Source organism: Ambystoma mexicanum, chromosome 6q (assembly GCF_040938575.1).
Source record: "Ambystoma mexicanum isolate Mex_15411 chromosome 6q, UKY_AmexF1_1, whole genome shotgun sequence".
NCBI classification, from domain to species: Eukaryota; Metazoa; Chordata; class Amphibia; order Caudata; family Ambystomatidae; genus Ambystoma; species Ambystoma mexicanum.
This window is the reverse complement of record NC_090937.1, coordinates 1,637,733,809-1,637,761,529: the sequence shown is the minus strand read 5'-3', so window position 1 is coordinate 1,637,761,529 and position 27,721 is coordinate 1,637,733,809. Positions and strand designations below refer to the sequence as shown.

The following is a 27,721-nucleotide window of genomic DNA, read 5'->3' as shown; positions in this document are numbered from 1 at the left end:
AGGTAAGATGCTTAATGTTGAGTTTGATGTAATGCTTAATGTTGAGCCTTTGCCACCTCCCGTGGTTGTGCATGTGTGTACTGCTATGTATTCCTTATTCATGAGCATGTGAATCCATGCCAGACCCCATGCTGGAGAAGGAACAAGTTACTTACCTGTAACTGTTGTTCTCCAGCATGGGTCTGGCATGGATTCACATGCGAACCCTCCCGCCTACCCCTCTGCGGCTCTTCACTTGGTCATACTGCCACTTCACGTGCTTCCAAATCTGAAGATGGCTGCCAGAGGCGGGGCTTAGGTAGAGGGCAGTCATTGGCTGTGGTCAGTATGACGCAGAGACCAGTGATTGGTTACTACTACGAAAGACAGATCAGAAACGAAACTGATAATGGTTTTTTCTTTACTGAGGATTCCCAGCCTGACGACGGGGAATATTCATGAGCATGTGAATCCATGCCAGACCCATGCTGGAGAACAACAGTTACAGGTAAGTAACTTGTTCCTTATTTGGGTTGGTTAGTGGCATCACTATCTAGATGGAGCCCGTGCTCATATCAACAAATCCGTCTAGATGTGATGCATGATAATCTTCACAATTCTGTCTAGATGTGACACAGGCTAATATTCACAATTCTACCCGATCCATGACTGCCCGAAATGTAACTGTGGCTGACTAGCCCAATTGGCTTGATGAAGGCTGCCTTTTACAAGTGTTGTAAATGCTGACTGTCTGAACAACAATTAGGCTGAGTGCCTGGCTTTCAGGTCCCAGCGCCGATCTCTTGCAGGAGCAGATTAATAGCCCTCCTAGTCCCTCAAACCAGTATATCCAACAATCAAATTAACAATTATTGAATTGACCAGAGTGGGGGAAAAGGGGAAATAGGAGAAAATAATGAACGGTCAGGAAAACACTGAAGTCCTCACTGCTTGGCACCATGGAACTCTGGATTCCTGTAAATAATACAGCAATTAATTAATACTAATTTTAAAACTCACTAACTTCTGCAATATGTACTTTCCCAAACCCCTTGTTACCTGACAGTCTCTGTTTCTTTACTTAGAGACTCTTGAATGGATATATCTTTAGTTTTTTCTTGCTTTCACTGTTGAATGAATTTCTTTATGTCTTCAAACTTCTCATAACTAACTGGTGAACTATATATATTCATTCAAAACTGTATAGTATGCCTTGAATACTTGCTGGTAGTTACTTATGAGATTAATAAAAAAAACTAATTTTAACTTTAAAACAAACTCTACAATGTCTCTTATTTACTGAGTTCACTTGTAGTCTTTTTGTCTCAGAATTGGATGGGTTTGAAGATATATAATTTACTGCGCTTCTTGTTAAAGTTCATTGTTGATGTTATAAAGAACTCACGCGCACACGCTACGTGCTGCAGACTTAACCACTGGATCGAGCGAAAAGATGAACGCTGCTAACTTCAATGAAGTAGATGCACGCCGCCACAGGATCGCGAAGCGTTGTCTTCAATTGGAGACGTGTAGAGACGTGTACACGAGCAACTTGTAGACGCACACCGAAGCCGCTCGGTGCCACTGAATAACTCACGCTACAGAGATGACTGCGGACAAATACGCAGCAACGCTGACACAGCTCCTCAGATTCGACGCCCAAGTATACGTATTACGTTATACGGATACCAGCACTTCCTGGACACGCTGCCCCACGTTACCAGGTCCTTTCTTCTAACGCGCCCGAAAAGCGCGATGCAATACGATCAATACACCTAGCCTTCTACAGTCGCACGCAAGTTAGCTTCTTGAATTTCAAAACTGTGCGCACATATAGACATGAACATTCTAAAAAACATTCAAAGTTACTTTTCTTCATCCACAAAATATTTACATTAGTAGCTCTGCATCCAGTCCTAAACCTTTCTTCCAAAACTGAAAATTGAAATACTTTTCAGCACTGAGCTTGAATTTACTAATTCAAAATGAAAACGATTTCTCACACTTGACTTATAAATGTCTTTTGAATAACTTAAGTCACTTATCTGAATTTTCTTGTCTCTGGCTTTTCCTGAAGAGCTGAAAACGGGTATTCTGAGATTTCTTTAGTTTTTTTAAAGACTTTACTGGAGCTCTGAAACGCTGTGACCATCCATGAACTGATCTTGAATGAAAGGCAGTTTAGAACCTTTCCTAAGGTTCCAAACTGCATCACAGTAGTCAATGACCAATCACTGCTGAACAGGAAGAACTCCACCATCTTGAACTGGGCCAATGTTTGCTGGCTGATATAGTGAGGTTAAGGAAATGTCTTTTAAAAGTAGTTGAACATACCTAAGCACCTCTATTGACACTAATAATGCCTAACCTAATGTCTTCTAATACCCAGGGACCTGACACTGGGGAAAAGGATATTGGGTAATGAGACGGGTGGGGTAGTCAATGGAGTACAGTAATGGCTGTAACCCACCCCCCCCACATACACCACATTTACCTATCAGTTCCTGCTGGTTGGTGGCTGCAGGCTTCCCAGGTGAACACAGGCAAACTCGGCCTGGATCTGCTTCTTCGGGATCTGCCCTTTGCCTTGGTGCCTTGGCCAAAGGAGCTGCCCTGGAAGGGCCTCTGAAATACAGCTGTCCCAGTCACACAGGTGTGTCACAGACCAATGAGAATCAAATGGGCAAAGAGACACCTGACTGTTTGAACCAATTGCAAGGGGTGGGGTGGGCAGAGTAATTCACTTTATCACTTGCTAAATTCTACTCACTCCTGAGGGACTTCTCTATAAGCAAATAGAAGGCATGGCAGTAGTAGGTCCCACTTTCTTCTAAGGGGTTCCTCTAAAGCACCTATCATGCTCTTCATTGTACATGTAACCTCTCTACCAATCCCTTTGTCTGAGGATGGTAGGCAGTTGAGAACGTGTAAGCTTCAGGATACCTAGTAGCATGGTCTACTACAACCAGGATAAACCTGTTTCCTGAAGATGTTGGAGGGTCGAAAGGACCAACAATGTCGATTCCGACCCTCTCAAAAGGGACTAGCACCACTGGGAGAGGCACCAAGGGGTTTGGCAAGTGTGACAGCTCCTACAAAACTTATCTACATCAGATCCCATCTTAGGCCAGTAGAAGTATAAAGAGAGCCTTTCCTTGGTCTTCTTAAAACTTAAGTGACCAGCCAAACATATCTCATGGACTATTTGTAAGAACTGGAATCTGCTTTCAAGAGGCACTACAAGTCTTCTGTAGTCCCCTGGGATAGACTGTCGGTTCACTGTAGAAGAGCCCATCTTCCCAATACAACCTATGCTTCCTTGGCTCTTGCCCATCCAGCTGGGAAGCTTCCTGTTGGCAAAGACCTTCAAGAGTAGGACACTCTTTTTGACCTCTGTTGAAGTCTGCCCTACAGGGTCCACCTTCGGCCAGTAAAGACTGCAGCTCAGGATGGTCTGCAGGATCCAGATCTCCAACAGGAGCAAGGTCCTCTTCCAGCTCTGATTCCTCAGCAGCAGATTTAACCACACAAGGTTGTTCCACACACTCAGTCTCAGCTGGTGGAGGAGTCACAGCTGTGACTTTGGACAGTCCTCTCGGGGATGTCCTTGTTGGTAGCACAGGAGTGCTGGCTGGTTTCTTCCTGGAGGTTTTAGGTTTCCCCTTTTCCTCCTCCTTCTTAGAGATTGCAGTCAGTAAGTCCGGTGGACTGGGAGTTATAGTTTCCTCTATAATCTCCTCTTGAGAGCCCCTTAAGGTACTCTCTCTGGCCATCCTAGTCTGCTCCTGTTTCCTTTTGCTGGGAGGCCTGGGGGTGCTTGATACAACTCCAACAGTTTTTAAGTCATTCCCCAACAGGACTCTCCCAGGTACTTCACTCTGCACACTTGCAGGTATCTTGACAGTCATGTCATTGCACTGGATGAGAGCTGGTAACTGTGGAAGCATTTGGACAGGGCCTCCAGCAAGCTTAGTTAGGAATTTGGGTGCCTTAGCAACACCCTCAACCTTGAAAAATGATCCATCAACTACAGTTATGCTGGCCCCAGTGTCTCCGATGGCAGGGGTCTCCTGAACATTCACAAGAACACTCTTTGTAATACTCTTTAGTATTCTCTGGAATAGAGTTCTACACATCTAAATTCTGTTGTTCCCACACACCCAGGGATACTAAAGAAACACTGGCTGAGACTTTCATGGGTTCCTCAGCCAGTAAGTGAAAGTTTCCACTTGCCATTGGTACTTCATTCTGTGGGGAGGAGGCTAAGGAGACAGTGTGGATCCCTGAAGGTTTACCCTTACATCTGGGATCCCCTTTTACATGGTCAGTTGACCCACAAGCATAACATTTTCCAAATGTCTTTATGAATGGGGGTTTGTTCTGACCTACTTCTGGTTTGGCACCAGGGGGTACACTAGCCTGATTCAGTTTCCCAGGGGGCTTACCCTTGCTACGTTTGTGGCCCTCTTTTGGAATGGAAGTATTAGAATTCTCTTTGTTGTCTTTCTTGTGCTGCTTTCCCTCTTCCTTCTTCTGAGTTACCCCAGAATCCTTGAGTAGCCCTGTTGTCAACCCCCAAGTCAGCAGCCCTTGCTAACTTCTTTGGATCAATTTCCTTAGAGTCATCCAAGTGCTGTCTCAGCTCAGGAGAGCATGCATCATAAATAGACTCCAACATAAACAGATTTCTCATACCTTCATAAGTGTTCACTCTGTAACCCTTAACCCATCCATCTACTTTTTTCAAACATTCAGTCACCCAGGTAGCCCAAGGGGTACCATCATGCTTTTTGAGGGTCCTAAACCTCTTAATATACCGAGAAGGGGTCTTCCCAAATCTAGATATTAAAGCTAGCTTCACAGTTTCATACTCCTTTCTGTCTATATCCCCCAACTCCATTACCACATCAGTTTCAACAGGAGGTAGCCTAGAAAAAAGCCAAGGAATCAACAGATTCCCTGTAATGTCTTGAATCCCATGGTTATATTCAAAAGCAGCCAACCAATCCAAAATATCAAGCTTAACCTCATACATACTTGCTGCATCTTTGGGCATGCAAGGTCTCTTAGGACTGGAAGACCTAGAGGACTCTGGGAGAGAACCAGTTTCAAGAGACATTTTCATTTCAAGTACATGATTCAATTTAATTTCTCTGAGTCCAAGTTCTTGATGTGTGCTATCAGTTTGAGCTTGGATTCTTTTAAACTCTAACTCAAGTCTCATTTTTTCTAAACAGACAAATTCAGGACTTGGTGTTGGACCTGGTGGGGTCCCTGTGGTCAAAGGTTGAGGCCTATGAGCAGGTAGAGGTAAAACAGGGCCTACATTCTGAGACTCTTCTTACTCATCTAACTCATCAATGGCATTCGAGCAGGGCTCTTGACATATTATCATCCTCATCAACATTTTTCATATTTGCTGCAGGTGTGGGGGTTTCAGACCCACTCCTCAGACTTTGGTATTCTAACAGCTTTTCTCTCAATTCAACATTTTTGCCTTTTTACAGTGAGATTCCTAGCTTTACATATATCTCTCAATTGATCAACAGTTAAAGTCACTAGGGTCTCCTGTCTGTAGCTTTCCAAATCAGTCATGATAAAAAAAAATTGCTTTACTAGTGTTGCTTAGCCTTGTAAGGATTATTTGATCAAAGGTAAAAGTAGCACTCTAAATGAAACAAGTATACTTTATCCTCACCGCTGTACACCAGTGTTAGGCAGAATCCCCTGTAGTACCCTTTGGGAACAGTACAAGGCAATTAAGACTACAAGTGTAAGCATAATTTCTCCTTTGGTACAAGCCTGTACTACTCCATAAAGTGGTTGCGATGGCTGAGCAGTCAGACTTATCTCAAGAGTTTAAGTGAGCAGTAGAACAAGTTACACAAAGGACCAACAAATATAGTGATTCAAATATACACTTACTCAAGGTTTCTTGGTAAAAGAATATACTTTTATTTACTCAGGCAGTTAAAAAACATTACACTAGCAAGAGCAGCTCAATATCCCACACTAATAAACCACAAATACACAACCGGCAAGTAAATAAACAAGTTTAGCTCTCCTGAAGTGGGAGCAAAATGGCACTTCATATACTTTAAAAAGGAGTAAAAAGACACGGTTATGCGAATCAACAGCACAAATGCATTCATAGGCAGGGCAAAGGGTTTCAATAACTACAACCAGCAATTCATCTCATAGGCCTGGGCCAAAGTCAATGGTTCAGAGTCTTTGTATTGGGTAGCACAGTTCTGGTAGTAACAGTAAAGTCTTTGCCACAGTGTTTGGAAGAATCTGGCTAGGCGAAAAGTTTGACAAATGTTTAGGGAAGGACAATCCTTCGAAGTTGAGGAAAGTTTCACACACTTTCTCGATGGCCGAAAAGTTTTCCGGACCGTGTTTGCACAGTACCTTGTTAATGAAGAAGAGCTGTAGCTGAGGCAGTGGTTTATGGCAGTTCCTGCAGATCTCACTATTCCTGAGCTTCAGTCGTTGGGACAAGAAGGACGATGTCGGGAGGTTCCTGCACTGCCAAGGGATGAGGCCAAAAGCTTTAGCAAGACGTTGGTTTAAGGTGCGAGTGCCTTAAAGTCCACGAGCTGATTTCCTTTCCTCTGTCTATCCGGTTTTCAACAGCACTCTGATGGAAATTCGACCAGTTGGGGACGGTATCCAGGTGGCTTACGAGTTCCTTGTTCCCACCAAACTCGAGGGAAGAAGTTAACCTTGAAGGGCTTCTCTGTCGATTGGAGTTTCAGGCAATTTGGACCTGCAGCAGGGCTTCACCGGTCGTCCAGGAGTTGCAGCAGTTCTCTTCCTTCAGCTCGTCTTCGGTTCTTTCGTTCCAGTGGTCGACTCTCCTTTCCAAGTCCCAGAGACCTGCATTTAAACAGTTTTCCCCCATTCATTCCAGCCTGGCTGTCACTCACACATCAGGGTGGCTGTCCTCGTTGGACAGTAGGCCATCCAATCACGCCAGAGTGCATTCAGGTCTCCTAGGAGACTAAGCACTGGGAGTTTCGGGCACCTCCCTCACATCCTGTCCACCCCAGACACTCAGACGCCAGAGGAGGGCTTCAGCACTGAAGCCCGTCAAAGGCCAATGAACAAAGTGACCAAACCTGATTTGGCGCGCAGAGACAAACACAAGAAGGACTTTTCCTAAAGGAAATGGCAAAAAAAGATGACCAGAGTCTGTTTTTACAGATAGGTCTTGGGCGCCATATTGAAAAACATGGCTAACCCGATTTTTAGCTATCGTTGTTAGCGGTCAGGAAAAATCATGGTAGTTGATCTAAACCACTGCCAACAGCCATTTAAAGTAGGAAAAGGTAACATTTGACTGTAAAATGAGTGTTTTCACTCACGGGAAGCTAGGCAACACCTCCAGCACTCTATATGAAGAAAGGGTGTGCTGGGTAAGTAAACTTAAAAAGACTAGTAAAGCCAATTTAACTTTACATGTTCTTGCAGACAGTAGTCATTCCCAGAGAAGGTATTTAAACCTTGGGGAGTCTGAAAGACACCCCTGCGCCACTGCACTGAAGGTGCTGTGTGGCGCACAGAAAAAGATGATGCCCATGGAGTTTTGTTAAAACTCCATAACTAAAGAACACAAAAGTAAAACACAAACAAAATACATGGAAGAGTCGGAAAAAAGGCTCACACTCTTCCCAGGTAAAAAATAAAATTCTAGAAATCCAGAAAAGTTGCTGGGTGTCTCAAAATGTAAGGGAAATTAGCACATTGAGAATTTTCCCTAACACTCCTTTTCTTCAAAACCAGGCAACCTCCATAAAGTTCACATTTAAGTATAAGCGTCCTTTCTGGCCCTTCAGTGGCAGCCAGGGAAACCCACCCCCATGGTGTTCCCCTCCCGTCTGCTCACCCAGCCTGGACACTTCTGGAATGATTCACCACTCTCCTTCATCCAATAAATTTCACTTATTGGAAATGAGTACCGACAGTTCAAGTGGACTGGACCGCCAATCTAGTGTCTATCCGGCTCCGTACACTGTGTTCCTTCCTTACCGGTCCCCCCCGCCCCCCTAACTGCCTGGCCTACTCTTTCCGAGAAACAAGTCCACAAATTCTCCAGCTACAACCTCCTGATCATACCCAGATCCTCCACATGCTTAGTAGTGTCGAGGTCCATCTTCATCGTCCACAAGTAGAACAATCGAGTTCACCCCTGCTGTCCCCTCCCACATGGACTAGAGCTCGCTTCACCTCATACTGCCACAGCCAGACAATGCCAAAACATGGGCCCATCAGGGCACACCAGTGACTTCCTCTATATTCTCTTCTTGCACCTCAACCAAGTGCTTCTGATGGAAAATCTCCCTAAACTCTAAAGCCGATGGAGATTATCTACACCTCGCGCAGTTGGACGTGCATCTCTGAAAACGTAGGACTATTCCCATCCTCTTAAACACTGCCCTGCCAAGCTGGGCCCCATCGGATACCAACCAATTCATAATGAATTGGTGCGACAACCTCTTGGGTTCACTACCACTCTGGTGAAACCTGTTCTTAATCACTGCCAGCACATGCCTCACATTTAGTTTATTGCCAGCTTAGTAACAGATTTGCCTACTCGCATGTACCCTCTTATGGCTCTTGCCACACAAGCAAATAGGTTGCAAGATCTTCCCTGCGGCATCTGATTGCCCAACCATACCCTAGATGGATACCTAGATGGCAGCTGCACCAGGCATATTGTATCCAAACTTTACTCCTACTGCCGAGAGTGTGCCATCCTTCAACCTCTGGAGCCAACTCATGGAACATTGCCCATTATGAACGAATGGTGCACCAGTCCAATTGCCAGCACTTGCTAGGTCTCTGCCGTACTTGTGCCTCTGGAGCGCACTACCGGAACCTTGTCCAGTGTGAAGGAGATGGTGCGCCAGATGTGCAATTGCCAGCAATTGCTAGGTCTCTGCCGTGCTTGTGCCTCTGGGCGCACTACCGGAACCTTGTCCAGTGTGAAGGAGATGGTGTCAAGGATAGCACTCTGTCAAGAGTGGCACAGGGCCCCAGATAGGGTTTGGGTGGCTGTGCTGATGTAAGGTGACAGTTAAGCACACACACACAGTAGAAAGCTCAGCAAGAAAGAAGAGTAGGCAACAGTAGCAGGAAATACAAAGGTACAAACAAACTGGATTCCCTCTTGGGGTGTATGCAGAAATGGGAAAGAGTGTTCCACGGACCTTAGGAAACTCCAACCTTCTGCACAGATTGCAATTACAGAGGCCCACGCTGTATGTTCATAGCTGTGAACAACAGCTGTGGGTGTCTGTTACACTGAAAACGAGACATGGGAAGAGGCAGAAGATGCCTGCTGGAAACCAACAGTCATACTCTGTACAAAGGGATCTACATAAGACACAAGAGAAGACAAGAACAGAAATATCCAGGGAAAAGGAAGTCAATGAGCAATCTAGCAGAAGGAAATGAAGGAAAAGCAGTATAACTGAAATGGGTAACCTAAGGGAAGGACAGAGGACTCAAGGAAGAGAAGGACAGGGATCAAGAACAGGGGGTTGCAAACAAGGAAGAGAGCAAGGGAGCAGCAGCCACGAAACAGGGGGGCTGCAAACAGGGAAGCAGGGCTGCAGTAACGGATGGCACAAGGTGCAGGTAAATTGTTGTGGACTGCAGAGGACTGTAATAGGCTGCAAGGCAGGGAGCCCAGAGGAACAGGGCAGAGAGAGGTAGTAGACGGCAGACAGAGAGCCCAGAGGAGCAGGGCAGCAAGGATCGAGCCCAAAGGAGCAGGGCTGTAAGGCAGGGAGCCAGAGGACAAGGGCTGTGTCAGCGGAGTGAAGCAGGCTGCAAGGCAGAGAGCCCAAAGGACAAGGGCTGTAGGCAGCGGAGTGAAGCAGGCTGCAAGGCAGGGAGCTTAGAGGACAAGGGCTGCTGTCAGCGGAGGGAAGCAAGCTGCAAGGCAGGGAGCCCAAAGGACAAGGGCTATAGGCAGCGGAGTGAGGCAAGCTGCAAGGCAGGGAGCCCAAAGGAGCAGGGCAGCAAGGAGTAAGCCCAGAGGAGCAGGGCAACAAGTAGTGAGCCCAGAGGAGCTGGGCAGCGAGGCACTGGAAACAGGATCAGAAAAATGCAGCAACAGGAACAGCATACAAGGCGAGGCTCAAGGCAAAAAGGGGCTGGGAGAACTCTTGATGCAAGAGACTGAGCTCCTGCAGGCAGCTGCTTAAATACCGCCCTGCCCTGTACTGAGGCAGGCTAATTGGCAGCACCTGGAGCAACACACCTGAACACAATCTGCCTCCTCCCTCTCTGGTCCTGAGATGGTGGAAGCAGCACAGATCCCTAGGGCTTCTGGGGATTGTGGTTCCAATGCTGACGAATAGGAATGGCCAGGAATTGATAGCTGTAGCAAGGTGCATTGTGGTACATGTAGTTAGTTGAGTTAAATAAGAAAGCACCAAAGTCACGCAAATGGGAATTAAGGACCAAAGTGTGAATAGGGGTTGTTCCAAGAGTATTCTGAAGATAAATTAATAACAAATAGTCCATGATGGTTGCCAATGTGTGCGCCCATGGCGCAGGCATGACAGATGGTGTGCCAGCTGTGCAATTGCCAGCAATTGCTACGTCCCTGCCGTGGTTGTGCCTCTGGAGCGCACTACTGGAACCTTGTCCAGTGTGAACGAGAGGGTGCGCCAGCTGTGCAATTGCCAGCTGTCTCGCCAGAAGCACTATCTTTCAATTGTTTATTCATGCTGTTGTACATTGCTACCGTCTCTTCGGAGTGCTTGGAATACGGCAAGAGTTAAGTTATCCTGGAAAAGAGGATGCTAGAATTCAGCCAGTCCTTTGGGTCGTCAGTAATATCTACTGGCCAGTCATAGGCCATTTTGATGAGTAATACTTACAGAGCTTTTCCTGAATTTGTGGTGATTAGAAAAGGAGATAGTGTAGGAGAAATGTCACTCTATTTTCATCAACGATCTTAAAACGCATCCTTCCCTAGTGAATTTTGCCTGTATCTGCTGCCATTATACTTCCCTTGCTCACTGTCGCTTGTTTCTCAAAACAATTGCTAACTTTTCAGTGGCAGTTTTAGTGTTTCAGCTCGCCTCTGGCTGCCTGCACTGTGGGATCAAAGGGTATTCATTCTTATTTAAGCAACCCAAGTGTGCCACAGACTGTGGTGAACCCCTCCTAGCTACATGACATGGGTGTAGGGGGTAATCCTATTGAAATGAACCCCTCTCTATCCCCCCACTCTCCCCCATCCCCGACAAATGTTTTGCATTGCCCTGTGCGCGAGCGCTAAATCTGCTCTGTTATTCAAATGTGCTAACTGCCAGCAAGGAGGGAGGAGGGCATGTGTGTTGTTGCTGTTGTGATGTGATGTGATGTGATGGGAAGGTGTAGGACCAGGAAACGATAGGGCCCCGGTTGCCATTTGTCTGATCCGAGTGCCAGGCCCGCCTCTGCCTAGACTGCTCAAATCCCATCTCCCTCCGAAGGGCGGGGATGCTGGGTTGGCAGGTTGGACAGAGGTGCCCCAAACTGGTTCTTGGTGGCGGGTGCTGGAGTTGGCTGCTGGGGAGGGAGTTGGGGGGTGTTGAGGGCGTGGTGGCACAATCTGCTCATAAAAAGGAGGCCAAGGGAGAGGTGGGTATCAACCTTCACCTTTCTTCTGATTTCCACTCTGTCGACCTCCCTAACACATTGTCCCACACCATCGACCACCTCAAAGAATATTGGGCCTTTTTTCCATCTCACCCACCGTGACTTTAGAATTCTGAGGGTGGACCCTGGGGCTGGCATGGCGCTGTGGGGATGGCAAAGGATGCCCCCCACTATTGAGAATGGACTGCCAGCAGAGATCACAGTAGGGAGGTGCTGGGATCAGGAGGCAGTTTGGTTCAGTGATGAAGGGTGTGCCTCCTGGTATCCGAGCGGGCATGGTGGTACGAGGGGGTGGGGGGACAGAGGCTTCACTCCTATATACCGTCTTGGGGGCAAGAGTCATGGGCAACCTGTCAATAAAATATAATGTGTGGTTATGATGTTTTGTTTGGGGGAGTCACATTTTGGGGTTTTCCAGGTGTTGGTTGAAATTTTTAATAAAATGGGGCCAGAGTGGCCTCCATACCAGTATCATGTGCTTACTTAGCCCCTGGCACTCCACCCCTCCCCCCCCCCCCGCACCTCCCGCCGCCCTAGCCAATGCAATTGTTTCGGCTAGCCAAAAGGGAGGAATGACAAACTTTGCTAAATTTGGTCGTACACTGCTAGGGAACAATCAATCTTTTAGGCACAACAACCTGCATACTTCGAGTTGTTAATAGGAAGAGCAATGAAAGAGTAGTCAGAACCTGCTGGCGACTGATAGAGGTTTCAATAAAAATGTTTCAGCCGGTGCTGCGTAATGCACTGATTGGGCAGATGGTAGTGAGACATGATTTGTTTATTTGTATCAACCCATTCAGTTGCTGGGCCTGATTGTGGTACACAGCTGTTGGCGTTTTTGAGCAAGTGAGTCTAAGTGGAATCCAGCTTTTGTACAAAGCCCCTGAGCGCTCTTTATGTTCCGGTCACAGGAGTGGCCATTTTGTGTTGAATATCTAGAGGGCTGCACCAGAAAGTGGCATGAAGGCGGTCTGTAGAGGAATGAAAAGAAATGGCACAAAACATGTGATCTGCCATTGTGCAATCTTACCAACCTGTTCGCGCACTTTTAACCTGTGTTTGCGTTTATGGTACCTCCCCCCTCCTCCCCTCCTCTGCACATCCGTTCCTCCCACGCACCCCCTTTGTATGTTCGGCACTTGCACATTCCAAATGGTCTCACGCCCTAGTCAGAATGTGTTTGTCTTCCTCCCGTCTGCCTTCCTTCACCCCCCTTCCCTTCCTCCTCCCTCCCTCCCTCCCTCGCTGCTCTCATTCCTTAGCACTTGCACGTTCCGAATGTGACCTTTTTTTAAATGTTGTTTTTATTTAGTACCTTTTCTCCTCTTCCCTTCCCCCTCCTTGTCTTGATGCGCCCTGAATCACAATTCTGCAATATAGTGAGAATAACAAACAATAAATAAAATAGAAGGGCGTAAGAAAGATGAAAGCTGGCTACCAAAATTGGAGAACCATTATAAATGGGGTTGCCTGATCGGTACTTGATCATGCAGGCTCTCATAACGTTTTATGCACAAAATGTGATGTAGTAAATTATACAGAACAGAGAACATGATCCTTTAGATCCATGTTTAGAAACTCCTCAAACATTGAGTCATCCATCAATTTATATCAATGGTGCATTTATTCAATTTGATTCTTAAATTAACATTTAACAACACTGTGTACAAATATTACAAAAAACATATAAAAGAACGTTGTTTTCCTTTTATAATTCATTCAACACAATCCATACATTTCGAGGGGATTGGGTCCTCCGACGTATTCCATATCTATGACAGTAATCACCACAGCTGTGCTGCTTCGGAAACTTTTTCGGCGTCTGCGTCCTGCGTCGATGACGTCGATGCGCCGCCGTCGAGGACCTCCTCCGACGTCCGACGTCATCCGATGTGATAAGTAGGACGCACGACGCCAGTAGCCTCAGTTCCGTTTTTTCCGCGAACGTGTTGCTTCGTGTTTCTCGGTTCTAGCCTCGACTCTTTGGAGTTCTGTTCTTTCTGGTTCTTCGAACCTGTTCGTTTGTGAATATTCCTTCGCAGCGATGTCTTCCACTTCGTCTTCGACCCCGCGTCCGGGCTTCAAGAAGTGCGGGGTGTGTGGGTCCAAGATGTCGGTGACTGACTCGCACGACGCCTGCCTCTGGTGCCTCGGGGAGGCCCACGACACGGATGACTGTGTCGACTGCCTGTCGCTCACTTCCAAGGCCTTACGCGAACGTAAGAAGAAATTGTCGGTAGGTCGGGTGTCCAAGCCCTGGAAGTCGAAGTCGGCGGGGCTTTCGACGGATGATTCGAGGGGTGACTCTCCGCGTCATCGTCGGAAGTCTCGTCGGTCTTCTAGGAGTCGGTCTCGCCACTCCTCTGCCTCTTCGAGGCGTTCTCGGAAGCGCCGTCACCGGTCGCCTTCCAGGTCCTCTTCCGAGGACTCTGCCCGGCACGTCGGTTATCCCACCAGCCGTGCGACGCCGGAGGAATGGGCTTCCTTCGGGAAGAAAATGTTGGCGATTCTTGAGTCGCAGGGTACTCAACCGTCCGCGCCCCCGAGTGGGGTCGGCCGTGTGAGGTCGAGAGACGCCGCTCGCAAGAGTGGTCGGCACGAGTCACGGGAGAGGTCCCGTTCGGACAAGGAGGCTCGTTCTCGCCGTGCCCGTTCCAGGTCCCGGTCCTCGACGCGATCGAGACCGTGTGCACCTGTGATGTCTTCGAGGAAGACATCGACGTCTGAGGCGTCGAGGGCGTCGACTGGCTTTCTCGAAGCTCCGGCTCCGAGGAAGTCGTCGAAGCCGTCGACGTTCAGGTCGTCGAGGGACACGCTCGGGGCTCCGGCTTCGAGGGCTGTGTCGACGCCGCCGATATTGGGGGCGCTGCGTCTGACGTCGACGCCGATTTCCTCGACGTCGACGCCGATCCTCACGGCGCCGTTGCCGGTTTTCTCGACGGCGGCGCCGATTCGCTCGACGCCATCGACGCCTTTCGTGTCGGAGGTGCCCCGTGTCTCGGGTGTACCCCCTAGGAAGGCTCTGGCTAAGAGCAGGCACTCTCAGGTGCCTTTCCACCACTTGGATTATATTTCGGAGGCGGATGAGGATTCGGTTGGCCTGGTTCCTGATCAGGTGCCGGATGACATTGTCTCGGGCCATAGTCAATTTGACGATTTGAGGCAGTCGCTGCATGATGCTAGTGGTCTGGACACCTCTCCGGAGGTGGAATTTGGTCGGCCTGAGCCTGGCTCCCATGCCGATTCCTCATACCGGCGCCTTATGGCTAGGGTGTCTGAGTATCTGGGATGGTCTGCTCCCCCAGGGGAGTTTGTGCAGGATGATCTGACGGACATCCTTAATGTTGGTCCCCCAACTGACCCGGTACTGCCATTCCATATGGCTTTACAGCGTAGGGTGGCGGCGGCTTGGACTGCTCCGGAGAGTCTCCCGGGAGTGGGCAGATCCTTGTCGCGGAAATACCGTCCAGCCAGTGGCGACCCCTGCTACTTGACCAGGCACCCCACTCCGGAAAGTTTGGTGGTGCAGGCGGCCACGGCCCCGGCAAAGCAGGCGTCGTACCCTACCATCCCTCCTGATAGGGACGACAAACGTTTTGATGGCTGGGCGAAGAAGGTGTTTTCTTCTGGTGGTATGGCGCTTCAGGCGGCCAACTCCATTTGTGCCTTGTCACGTTTCACGCACACTCTGTGGAACTGTGTTGCGTTAGCGGCTGAACATATTCCCGAAGGGGACGAACGGGATGGTTTCCTTGCTTTGGTCCAGGATGGTAAGGATGCCATGTGTGAGTCCGTTCAGTCGGGTTTGGACTTAGCTGAATGCGTCAGTAGGTCCATGGCGGCGAGCACCGTGATACGCAGGTTTGCGTGGTTGCGGAAGTCGGGGTTTGCTCCTGATGTGCAGTCCCGGCTCCTCAACATGCCCTTTGATGGTGAACATCTTTTTGGCAGCAAGGCTGACGAGAGCCTTGAGAGGTTGCAGACCTCAAAAGCTGCAGCGAAGTCGTTGGGCGCTGCAGTTCGCCAACCTCCGCCTTTTCGTCCTAGGGGACAGCAGTGGAGGGGTGGCTCCTTTCGCTATTACTCGTCCTTTGGTAGAGCGAGAGGAGCTGGCAGTCAAAGGGGCCAACGCAGGGGTACCAGAGGTGGACGACAAGGTACCCGTGGTGCCAAGGCCGCTCGGGCAGTTGCCTCTTTGCCCTCAGGTAACGCCGCAGCCGCTCCTACTCAGTCATGAGGCCATGTCCCATGGTTCGCCGGTTGGGGGAAGGCTGGCGCAGCATCTTGTAGAGTGGCGTGCCATTACTTCAGATGTGTGGGTTCTGGAGATCATAACCCACGGCTACTGTCTTCCCTTTCGGCACAGGCCTCGCGACAATCCACCGGGGAACCTCTCTTTGAAGTGTCCGGATCCGCTCCTTGCGCAGGAAATTCAAGCCCTGCTGGAGAAAGGCGCCATAGAACTGGTGCCTGTAGCGGAGAGGAACAAGGGATGGTATTCCCCTTATTTTTTGATTTCCAAGAAAGACGGGGGATTGAGACCCATCATGGACTTGCGCGGTTTGAACAAACTCCTCAGGAAGGACAAGTTCAAGATGGTTACTCTCTCTCAAGTCCTCCAGGCCCTTCAGCTTCAGGACTGGTTGGTGTCACTCGACCTCAAGGATGCTTACTTCCATGTGCCGATCCATCCCAAGCACAAGAAGTACCTGAGGTTCGCGGTTGGCGACTCGCACTTTCAGTTTCGGGTCCTGCCGTTCGGTTTGACCTCCGCCCCGAGGGTTTTCACCAAGCTCATGGTGGTGGTGGCAGCGCATCTCCGGCAAGGGGGGATTCACGTCTACCCCTACCTGGACGATTGGTTGATCAGGGGGAGCTCTCCCGAGCAGGTCCTGGATCATCTGTCCGTCGCCTGCCACTCCCTTCACAGGCTGGGCTTCTCCCTCAATTTAAAGAAGTCCCATTTGACGCCAACGCAGAGGCTCCAGTACATCGGAGCAGTGCTCGACACTTCCCTGGGGCTGTGTTTTCCTCCACTGGTGAGGGCTCTTCACATTCAGCAGATGGTGCGCAAGTTTCAGCATGCCCAGACGCTCCCAGCGTTCGAGTTCTTGAGGTTGCTCGGCCTCATGGCATCCTGCATTCTTCTGGTGCCAGAGGCTCGCCTGCGAATGAGATCTTTGCAGTGGGCACTCAAGATGCAATGGTCGCAGTCCTCCGGCAGGATGTCGGACCCGATTCAGGTGCCGCCCTCGGTCGCCCGGGACCTTCTGTGGTGGGCCGTCGAAGGCAACTTGATGAAGGGGGCTCCGTTTTGGCTTCCCTGGCCGGAGGTGACGATCGTGTCGGATGCATCCCTCACGGGATGGGGAGCTCATGCCAACGGGCTGACAGTCAGCGGTCGTTGGTCTCCGTCGGAGTCCAGACTCCATATCAATCTGTTGGAGCTGAGGGCCGTCAGGCTAGCCCTGAGGGCTTTTCTGCCGACTGTGCGAGGAAAGAATGTCCTGATCCTGACGGACAACACAGTGGCCATGCACTACCTCAACAAAAAGGGGGGGGCAGGGTCACTTCCTCTGTGCAGGGAGGCGATGCAGCTCGAGTTCTGGGCCATCCAGCAGGAAGTTTCGATCTCGGCAGTTCATCTGGCCGGAGTCGAGAACGTGACGGCGGACGCTCTGAGCAGGCAGAGCTCGATCTCTCACGAGTGGGAGTTGGCTCAGGAGATTCTCCTGGAGATCTTCGCCCTTTGGGGGACCCCTCAAGTGGATCTCTTTGCCTCCAGTGTCAACCGGAAGTGCGAGAGGTTTTGCTCGCGGGAATTTCCTCCAAAAGGAGCCTTAGGAGACGCGTTCGTGGTGGAGTGGTCGTTCCCGCTGCTGTACGCGTTTCCTCCAGTCCCCGTCATCCCGCAAGTGCTGCGGAGGTTACGGAAGTTCGGTTCCCGGATGATCCTCATTGCTCCGGCGTGGGCTCGGAGGACGTGGTACCCGGACCTTCTCGACTTGTCCATCTGCCCTCCACGTCGTCTTCCCTACCGAGACGATCTGCTCTCACGGGAGGGGGGTCAGGTTCTCCATCGAGAGGTCGGATCCCTCAACCTTCACGCTTGGCTTCTGAAAGGTTGAGGTATAAGGATTGGGACCTCCCTGAAGACGTGATGGAGGTGTTGCTTTCGGCCCGAAGGCCCGCAACTAAGTCTCTGTACCGTTGCCGTTGGCGTAAGTTCTGCGACTGGTGCAGAGTTCAGAATGTGGATCCTTTTGCATGTGACATCCCCATTGTTCTGTCCTTTTTGCTTTCTTTGGCCCACAGGGGCTTGCAAGTGGGTACCGTCAAGGGTTACCTGGCGGCGCTGTCCATCTTTAAGCGCTCATCTGAAGAATGTTCTTACTTTAAAATCCCTTTAATTTCACAGTTTCTGAAAGGGCTCACTAATGTGTTCCCTCCGTCGCCTTTCCTGGTGCCCGGTTGGGATTTGAACCTTGTTCTTAGGTTTCTTATGGGTGCTCCGTTTGAGCCTTTACATTCTTGCCCTTTGAGGCTGTTGACTTTGAAAACTGTGTTTTTAGTTGCGGTTACTTCCGCTCGCAGAGTGAGTGAGTTACAGGCACTTTCTGTTAAGCCACCCTTCACTGTATTTCACAAGGACAGGGTTGTCCTTCGAGTTCGTCCTTCTTTTCTTCCAAAGGTAGTGACGGAATTTCATTTGGCCCAGAAGATTGTTCTTCCGGCATTCTATCCTCCTCCGCATCCTGGTAAGGAAGAGGAGAGGCTCCATAGGCTTGATCCTAGGAGAGCTTTGAGCTTTTATGTTTCTCGCATGTCCCGGGTCAGAGTGGACGATCAACTCTTTATTGGTTACGCTGGTAAGCGCTTGGGGCAAGCTGTGACGAAACAGACTTTGTCCCGCTGGATTATTTTGGCCATCTCGGAGTGTTACCGCTTGGCGGGCAAGGACCCACCGGCTGGCTTGCGGGCCCATTCTACCAGGGGCTTGGCTGCATCTACTGCCCTGCAGAGGGGTGTTCCTATTCGCAACATCTGTGATGCTGCCACCTGGGCTTCAGTGCATACATTTGTGCGGCATTATTCCCTCGATTCCATCAGAGGGCAGGATCTGGCCTTTGGCAAGGCGGTCCTTTGCTCTGCTATTTGATTGGCTATTCTAAATTTTGTTTCTAAATTCTTTCCCTCCTCCTTGATTTGGTACTGCTTTGGGAGTCTGTCATAGATATGGAATACGTCGGAGGACCCAATCCCCTCGAAGAACAAGTTACTTTCTTACCTGGTAACGTTCTTTCGATGGGATGGTCCGACGACGTATTCCATATCGCTCCCGCCCTGCCTTCCCCGCTGCAGAATTTCTGTTGCGATTGCAGCTTACGTTCCGCAAGGCTTTGTGTCGGACTGGCAGTTGACTAATGTCACACGTTCTGGGGGGAAAAAACTACAACTGAGGCTACTGGCGTCGTGCGTCCTACTTATCACATCGGATGACGTCGGACGTCGGAGGAGGTCCTCGACGGCGGCGCATCGACGTCATCGACGCAGGACGCAGACGCCGAAAAAGTTTCCGAAGCAGCACAGCTGTGGTGATTACTGTCATAGATATGGAATACGTCGTCGGACCATCCCATCGAAAGAACGTTACCAGGTAAGAAAGTAACTTGTTCATCTCACATTCCTTGCTATATCACCTAGCATATCCTATCCACTTTTCTAGGTGCTAATAATCACTGTTGACCAATCCTGGATCTTTCTGGCGACACATGTTTCAAGCAGAGCTTGTTGGCTAACGGTTCCTGCCAAATCCTGGACATTTTGTTTGAAGGGTGTGCCCAGATGTGATATCCCAAATATGTCTCGCTCAAGGTGCCCCTTTAGATAGCGTCCTGTGAACGGTCGATTTGTGCTGTCGCTTTTACCTATGCAATCTTTTATTACCGTGCTGACGCCAGTTTCCCATAGAACTATCGGGGAGTGTTTAAGCAGTGAATATTTGGTGGCAGAGGTTTCTTATGATAGACTTCCTGTGGATTCACCAACTGACCTGCAACGACCCCACGTACCCTCTAGTGAGATTTGTTGTTGCACCAGATTAGTCAGCAGTTCTGCAACAATTGCGTCCTCTTTGAGTAGACATGTGTAGAGGAGCAGCTGCATGTCTCTGCCAGAAATCCCGCCCCCCCTACCTCCTATATGTTGGAAGTCTAAGACTGTGCCATGTTTGACACCAGCAGTTGTGCCGATACTGCAGCAAATCTTTGAAAAAGGGTATCCATGGAGAAACCCCTATCTAGTGCATCCCAGAAGAGAGGACAATCTGAGGGAGGAACTCCTTGAAGGGATATGAAAAGGAGCAAAAGAGACAAGCTAGTGACGTCACAAGAGACAAGCGTCTCTTGTGACTACTACCCTGAGAATACTGGCTGAAGAGAGTGCATGGATCTTACAGAAACTGAAGGCGAAGTTGGAATCGAGTAAACTTTCGTATGCAGAGAGAAGATTGCACATGTGCAAAGTGCTACAGAAAACACAACCGTTCAATAATTGTACAGACGATGAAACGCAAGTAGACCAAGTCATCATAGAAGCAGGCTATATGTAGTGAATAGACTGCGGGCGAAGCTGCCATTGTATAGGAGCCGGACATCGGTGTCATGAATTTAGTAAGTCAGACCCATGGAGAGGAAAGGCTGAGAATTGTTGCAGCAAGAATGAGCTGAAATCGTGGAAGCGCCTGCCAAGGCTGTCTGGCCTGGCATCAAAACGGAAGCAGCCAAGGTTGGTTATCTATTCCTGAAAGCAGTGAACGTGAGAAGGATGAATCATCCCTTATTAAGGGGCAAAGAAAGAACACCAAGAGTGCCAAGTTTTATTAATTTAAGACATTTAAATGCTGCAAAATGGACTGATTCGTGGTCTCCTGTCAAGTGAGCCAAGGATGAACATAGAGTTGAACTTGGATTCCTAGAACAATGATAGTGAGTACCTGCACTCCCATATATTCCCACAGACAAGGATACTTTAAGGCAAAGTTCAAAGACAATCTTCATAGCAGAAGGCCTGGGTGATGAGAGATGTTATTCTAATTGGTTGGGGAGGTAAAGTCAAATCCACTTCTGGCACCAGAGTCTGTGCGTGTGTTCTGCTAAGTGAACCAAATGTTCCAGACATAGCACGAGCATGCCAACCAATTGCAGAGGGACGCATAACAAAGAGCCTTATAGTTTGAGAACCAATGATAAAACCGAGTACTTAATAGTGTTGGAGATTCCATGTTTTGGAGGTAGGCATACGTTGTCCACCTGACAGTAGGGCAGCCAATCACAATCCTAGTTCTTATAGAAAGTATACTTGGATGTTCCTCTTAAACCAATTATAATCGCTTGTAGGTTTTTCTTATTTGCCACGTAGTAGGACGTTACCTCAGACATATTATTAGTATAAGGCCAGTATTTAATGAGAAAATTGTCGCATGCTGAGCCAACGTCCGTTGATGTCTGTTGTAACCTAATTGTTAATAAAACAGCAACCTTTGCCATCTTCCTGAGTTGGTTCGATTATTTGGACTCTGCATTATTGTGTGAACCCATCATACATGCACGTTACTAAAGAACCATACACACGCAATTTGCGGCCAGGGTTGTTTGAGGAGGCCCTGCAGATTGGGCGCAGGTGATCTTTCTTTAGCAAAGGATGTGGTCCGTTCTGACTTCTCAGACACAACGGACCGGTCATTGTGCAGAGTTAAACAGGGGACTGGAGCAATCTAACACACCACAACCGCTTGCAAAGGTACTCTGGCAGGGCCTCTGTTCCCAAGAGAAGGATCAAATCACAAGCACTAGTCCAGTCAACACCAAACTCGGCCCCACATACTGCTTCACTAAGCAGCTGCTTTGCGGGACCCACAGGTTTCGTGGATGGTAGGGGTGGAGCCATAGGTCCAAACTCAGTGGGAGACAAACAGCAACCTCTCCTGCAGACTGCTTCACTTAGCCGCCACTTCACCCAGTCCGGCTATGCCTGGTCTCCTACTTGTGGAAACACAAGCAACCGCAGCAGCAGTAAATCAAGGTGCGCTCAGAGGCTGTGGCCTCACAAGGGTTCCCCCACGGCACAGCCTATAAAAAGGGCGCCTTGCCTCCAGCTCAGTGTCGTGGAAACAGTGTGCGTACGGAGTACCTCAGGGTTCTTGTCTGTCCCCTTCCCTTTTTAACGTATACATTAGATCACTACGTGATCTTCTTGATGACCTGGGTGTCCAATATGCTTCCTATACAGAGGACGCCCAGGTCCTCTTCCAGCTATCGGGTACCTATGCCACCAACATCAAAAATGTGAATTGCATTTACAATGAAATTCAAACCTGGATGGCCTTGAATTATTTAGCACTTAACACTGAGAAAATTGAGCTTCTCATTGTTGACGCTTGTCCCCCGTCTGAAGAACATGACCCCTGTCACTCCCATTTTTCTATTTTGGCTAACAGTATCCTGGTCAGTAAATCAGTTAACTCTTGGTGTGATATTGGACTCTGAACTATCCTCGAAATAACATGTCTCAAGTGTGCGCTCGTATTGTGGATGCATTATCAAGCTATTGTATCAAATTAAGCCACACCTTTGCATTAAAAATAGGTCTCTTCTGGCCGCTGCACTTATTCACGGCTTGATTATTGCAATAGTCTGCTTGTCGATGCCTCGTAATCAAATCTCACCCATCTCCAAACTACACAAAATGGGGCTGTCAGGGCTATATACGGTCTAGCCAAGAACGATCATGTATCTACATACAGAAAAAAGTTACACTGGCTTCCGGTCAGACAAAGAAAGACACAAGGTACTCTCCCTGACCTACAGATGCCAGAATGCTGCCACTCCTTTCTACTGGGGGAAATGGGGAGGGAGAATCTGGCATGCTCAACCCATCCGAGCATTGCGCTCTAATAACTCACTCTATATCAACCGCTCTTTTGCCTAAAAAGGTTCTGAGGTACCTGCTTTGAGGTTTGCGCTCCCCAGGAATGCAACATTCACACTCAAGCTTGTAAACTATCGTCCGGCCTTCAGGAAGGCCATCAGATCATTTTTCTTGAACTCTGCGGATTATTCTTTATTTATTTATTTTTCCTTCCTTGCTTGACTTGTTCTCCTGATTACTTTGTTTTGGTTTGCGCAGAGTGACTCGTTAATAGGTGCTGTTTGCATGATTTGATTTCTATATTTATAAAGTATGTAGCCTGAGGGAACCTGGCAGAGAGCTGCATCTAGGCGCAGGTGGATTTTAAATTAACTAAACCTAAAGATTAGCCCACTTTGCAGTGGCCAAGGGTTTATCTGAACAAATGAGCGTTTTCTATTTTCCTAAAGATGGCGAGTGAATCCATCTGGTGCAGTTTTTGTGAAAGAGAATTCCAGGTACGGGGCCCCCAGAAGAGAAGTGTCTTGTCTCCCCAAGTTGTTCTGGACTAGCAGATCTTGTGCCATGGATCGCCGATACGAATGGGACGGTGGCTCGCGATCTTGGATCTGTAGTATATTGGTGGATACATCTAAAGTCAAGACCTGGAAGCTCGAACTGCTTGACCTGTCAGCCAGTGAAGAACTCTCTGGAACTCTTATCTGTGTTTTCTGTGGTAAAGAGAAGATCAGTCGTACTACTGAGGTTTGGGCCACCTGAAGACCAAGTTGATAATTATGTTTGCCTGATAACAGAGCATTGCAGTAGTCTACTTTGGATTTTGTAGGGGTCCCTAATACAGTGGGACGATCATGCTCAGAGGTGTAAGGACGCAGAGGTTTGAGAAGCTTCTGGTGAAAGTAGAAATACTTAATAGTTTGACTTGTAAATTACAGCCCAAACTGGTCGACTGCCAAATCCAACCCACATTTTTTACTGAGTGTATATGGATGTGATTCTGTCCAAAATTGGACAGGACATCAGGGGTAACGCCTTGGTCCTTTTTTTATTTTGTTTGTTTCCTTCTTTTTTGAAATTTTTTCTTGGGAACATGGAGCTGAGGGCAAGGCACCCTGGCTTAACTACACATGTTCGACCTTGTTGGGTCTCCTCAGTGAGGTGCAGCGAGCAAGGGACCCATGTCTGGGCATACTCTCTAGTAGTTCCCTTGCTCACTGCTCCCTAGAGAACCAAGCTGCACCTCACTGAGGTGCAACATGTCTGTGGTTGCTTGTTTCTCTGCACGGAGCTCTTAGGTGGCAGTACTTGACTAATTTGCATATGGCTGCACCCTTTTTGCAATGGCGCAGACTGGCTTAAAAAACGGTGTGGAAGGGCAACCACAGCAGTGTAAGTGGTTCAGATTAATTCAAAACCTTCCACCCATCACGTCACTTCACTCTCATCTTAGCCTCATTCCATGATGAATATAGCCAGGCTTGCGTCACCCCGTCTTTCCGGTCCATTCCAAAGCTTCCTTAATTCTTCTGTCTCTGATTTGCTGCCACGTGAGTCCATGCCACAAGCTGAAAGCCTGGTGCCCATGCCACGATGTGCTCTGCAGGTATCGCCTGCTGCCAGACAATAAACTCTCAGCGATGCCCCACACCTCGACACAAAGCTATGCCTTCTGCCTTCCGAGCAGCCACACGGGTAGAGAACAGATGCCTGTGTTCTCCCCTTTCTGCAGTGCCTCCTTTGGCTGCCAGCACAGTCCCCCATCCTTCAGAACCAAAAGCATCTTCTCCCTCAGCAGAGCAATTCGTAATACTGTGGCACTAACCTCCTAATGCTAGTAAAGTCTATTCTTCTCACAGCACAGGACCGCCACAGATCTTGCATCCAACGACTCCTTACATTTCAGGAAGCAGAGGATGCTACAGGGCAATAAACGCAGCACTCCAGCACACCCCGAATCACCTACCTATCTTTAAAGCACTTGTTATTGTAACTGGCCATTTTACAGGCTTGCCTTTCCTCTGTCCCCATCACCCTTTACTAGTTCCTTCCATCCTAGACCACTCAGCTAGCAAGTATGCTTCCGCTGTCGCTAGTGCGGCTTCCAGACCTCTCCATTCTGCCTCCTGGGGCACCTATGGGTGCCATTGTCTTACCCGCTGTCTGCCCCCTGGTGATGGTGATCCAGTTCTCAATGCCATTCTTCAACTGTATGAGTGAGGATAAACTGTGTGCCCCTAATTGAACCATGCTCAGGAGAACCCCATCTCCCCAATTCTCACCACCACACGATGCCTGTGCCGTACCTTCCCCACTTACATTAGCTGTGTTCCTTTCATAAGTTTATTCAAATTATGACCTGCATCGTGCTCAGTTGACCTCTCTGGTCCTGCCCTGATGGATGTTCCCTAGAATCAGAGCTTTGGGTACCAAGATCTCCTCCACTGATACCTGGAGCCAAGAACTTCCCAACACCTCAGTGGCTGAAGTCTGGCAACCCTCCTACTAGGAGGGACTGTTTGTACCCGGTCGATAGCGCTTTGACATCTGTGCAAAGGCTGCTGGCACAGGTTCGAATCCCCCCCAGGGCCAAACTCAGCCTTTCATCCTTTCGAGGTCAATAAATGAACACCATGGGTAATAAGCAGCGCTCAGATACCTGAGGGGTCGTAGCGCTATGTAAATGCTAAATCATTATTATTATTATTACCCTGAAACGCACCTGACTTCTATGCCTATGTTCTTTTTTCTCAGATGCTGCCCAGAAGCAAGTCTTGGACCAGCAGGTCTATGTTGCAACTGGATCGGACATCCTGATCTCGGGGGTGGAGAAGCCGTTGGAAGCCAGCGGGTATCTGGAGTGGAGCGTGATGAGGATGGGAATCTCCCAGACCATCCTCTCTTACCATCACGGGAGCAATGATGCAGAAATCTATTACCCATATGACGGGCGAGTCATCTTTGACTTTGAGAGCGCCTCAATTACGCTGCCAAACGCCACCCACCAAGACACTGGCAATTACGTTCTGCAGATACATTTAACGACTGCGAGTAGCGTCGACATAACTGTTGTTGGTGAGTATGGTGGCCTTCTGGCGTACACAATTGGGTGTGGCATGAACAGAGGTATGGATCCTAGAAGGAGTGGTCTAACCAGCATGATCCGATGCCCAGAAGAGAACCTGGCCAGCTTAACACCCACCAGACTGTCCACTGCAGCGTTCCTCCCTGATTGGTAGGTGGGGTGCTATGAAGGTCCCTCCTAAGGCACAAACGACACTGTCTCTCAAGCGGGGACACTCTTCTCTTGTGAACTAGAGCAGAACTCCACCTAGGACGACCACAGACACCCTCCCGCTAAAGTGCCACTCATTTGAGAATGAATACATTGTGGCACTCCTCCCCAATTAAAAAGGAAAAAGAGAATAATTATATAATTCCGTTGCTGAGGCCTCATTTGGCATAGCCATGTTGCATATAGTTCTGCTCATTCTCTGAATGTAAGGGCAATCCGTAACCTACAGCAGGGGGCATTAGTGACTCCACGTATTGAGGTACCCGACATGTTTGAGAAGGATGCCTGGCAAACTGCCACGCTTAGCTTGGATACGAGCAGCACCGGATGCCTGAAATATTTGGGCAGAGTCCTACTACCGTGGGTATCGTGCTGCAATATTTCAAAATGGGGGGAGGGGTGACTTTGGGCCCCAACCTTCCAAAAAAGCAACTGTCCATTTCAGATTACTTGTCAAATGTAGGTTGGTCTATTTTATGGCTTAATGTCAACAGGCTTTGCATTTAAAAAGAAACCCCCTCGCTGTATGCATGCTATGTGTTCTGCATGCGTTTGGTATCCCGCCCGTTTCAGAATGTGAGCAGCAGGAAACGCCCAATGTTCGGCCTGGCTTATATCTCGGTGTTCCCAATATTCTGGCAAGAGGATGGACTAGTGCTTCCATGAAACGTACCTATTAAAAAAAGTCACTTTTTGGTGCATGGTTCAAACAAATGCTACTTTAACACCTGCTTTGTAGGGAGAAACATGCATGTGTGTCTGGCCCCTCTGAATTGGGGGTCATACTGGGTGTTGGCGACCTCGTACTTCGCGTTCCAGACCTTGGCAGACTTGGAAAACTGAAAGGGCACATGGCATACCGGATGTGCAGTGCCCTCTGGGTGCTAGAGATGGGGGAGAGGGGGTACTGCACTTTGGCACATGGGTTCATGCCATGAGCGGTGCCCACAGGGCATGGCCATGCGCTATGTCCTGTTGGTAATGTATAGAATGCATAAAGCTATGCTTGTTGTGTGTAATTTGAAGGTTAGCAGGTTTTAATTTTTTTATTTTTATAATGGCAATACAATTATTAGAAGGCCCCCATATAGTGCCATTGTGCCATCATATTTTGTATTCGCAAATGAAACGCACCCAGTTCAGTCTAAGACCTCTTTCGGATGTAGATTTATATGCAAGATCATTGTTTACAGGAATCTCTTGGCAAATGCACTCTCTCATCACAACCTTTTCTCTATAAGCATAAAACCACGCACCTCCATGCATGATTTCTTGGGGTTGCCCCCCCTTTAAAAAAAAAAATATACACGGTCCCTACTGCTGTTGGATAAGACATTTAAGAAGAGCAGGTGTCTATATGCTGCTTGTAAGAGTTGTGGCCTCCTTGGCCACTGCAGCATTTTGGGGCGTCATAGCTCGCATACAGTGCGCTCCCAACCAGTCTCAGACTGCTAGCTTGACTTCTGGGTGCCCTGTTCATCCGCTGCAGCATTTATTTGGGGCGTCATAGCTCGCATAGAGTGCGCTCCCACCCAGTCTCAGACTGCTAGCTTGACTTCTGGGTGCCGTGGTCATCCGCTGCAGCATTTATTTGGGGCGTCATAGCTCACATAGAGTGCGCTCCCACCCAGTCTCAGACTGCTAGCTTGACTTCTGGGTGCCCTGGTCATCCGCTGCAGCATTTATTTGGGGCGCCATAGCTCACATACAGTGCGCTCCCACCCAGTCTCAGACTGCTAGCTTGACTTCTGGGTGCCCTGGTCATCCGCTGCAGCATTTATTTGGGGCGCCATAGCTCACATACAGTGCGCTCACACCCAGTCTCAGACTGCTAGCTTGACTTCTGGGTGCCCTGGT

The 27,721-nt window shown here is 48.8% G+C and overlaps 1 protein-coding gene across 3 annotated transcripts in view; it reads left to right on the top strand.

Annotated features, from left to right (window-relative positions):
• LOC138516931 (uncharacterized) overlaps positions 1–27,721 on the top strand; it is a 348,123-nt gene that overhangs the window by 129,581 nt on the left and 190,821 nt on the right. For all 3 annotated transcript variants that reach the window (XM_069632397.1, XM_069632396.1, XM_069632395.1), the window contains one exon: positions 25,324–25,644. In XM_069632397.1, the coding sequence (XP_069488498.1) occupies positions 25,324–25,644 (321 nt within the window). The remainder of the gene's footprint in view (positions 1–25,323; positions 25,645–27,721) is intronic.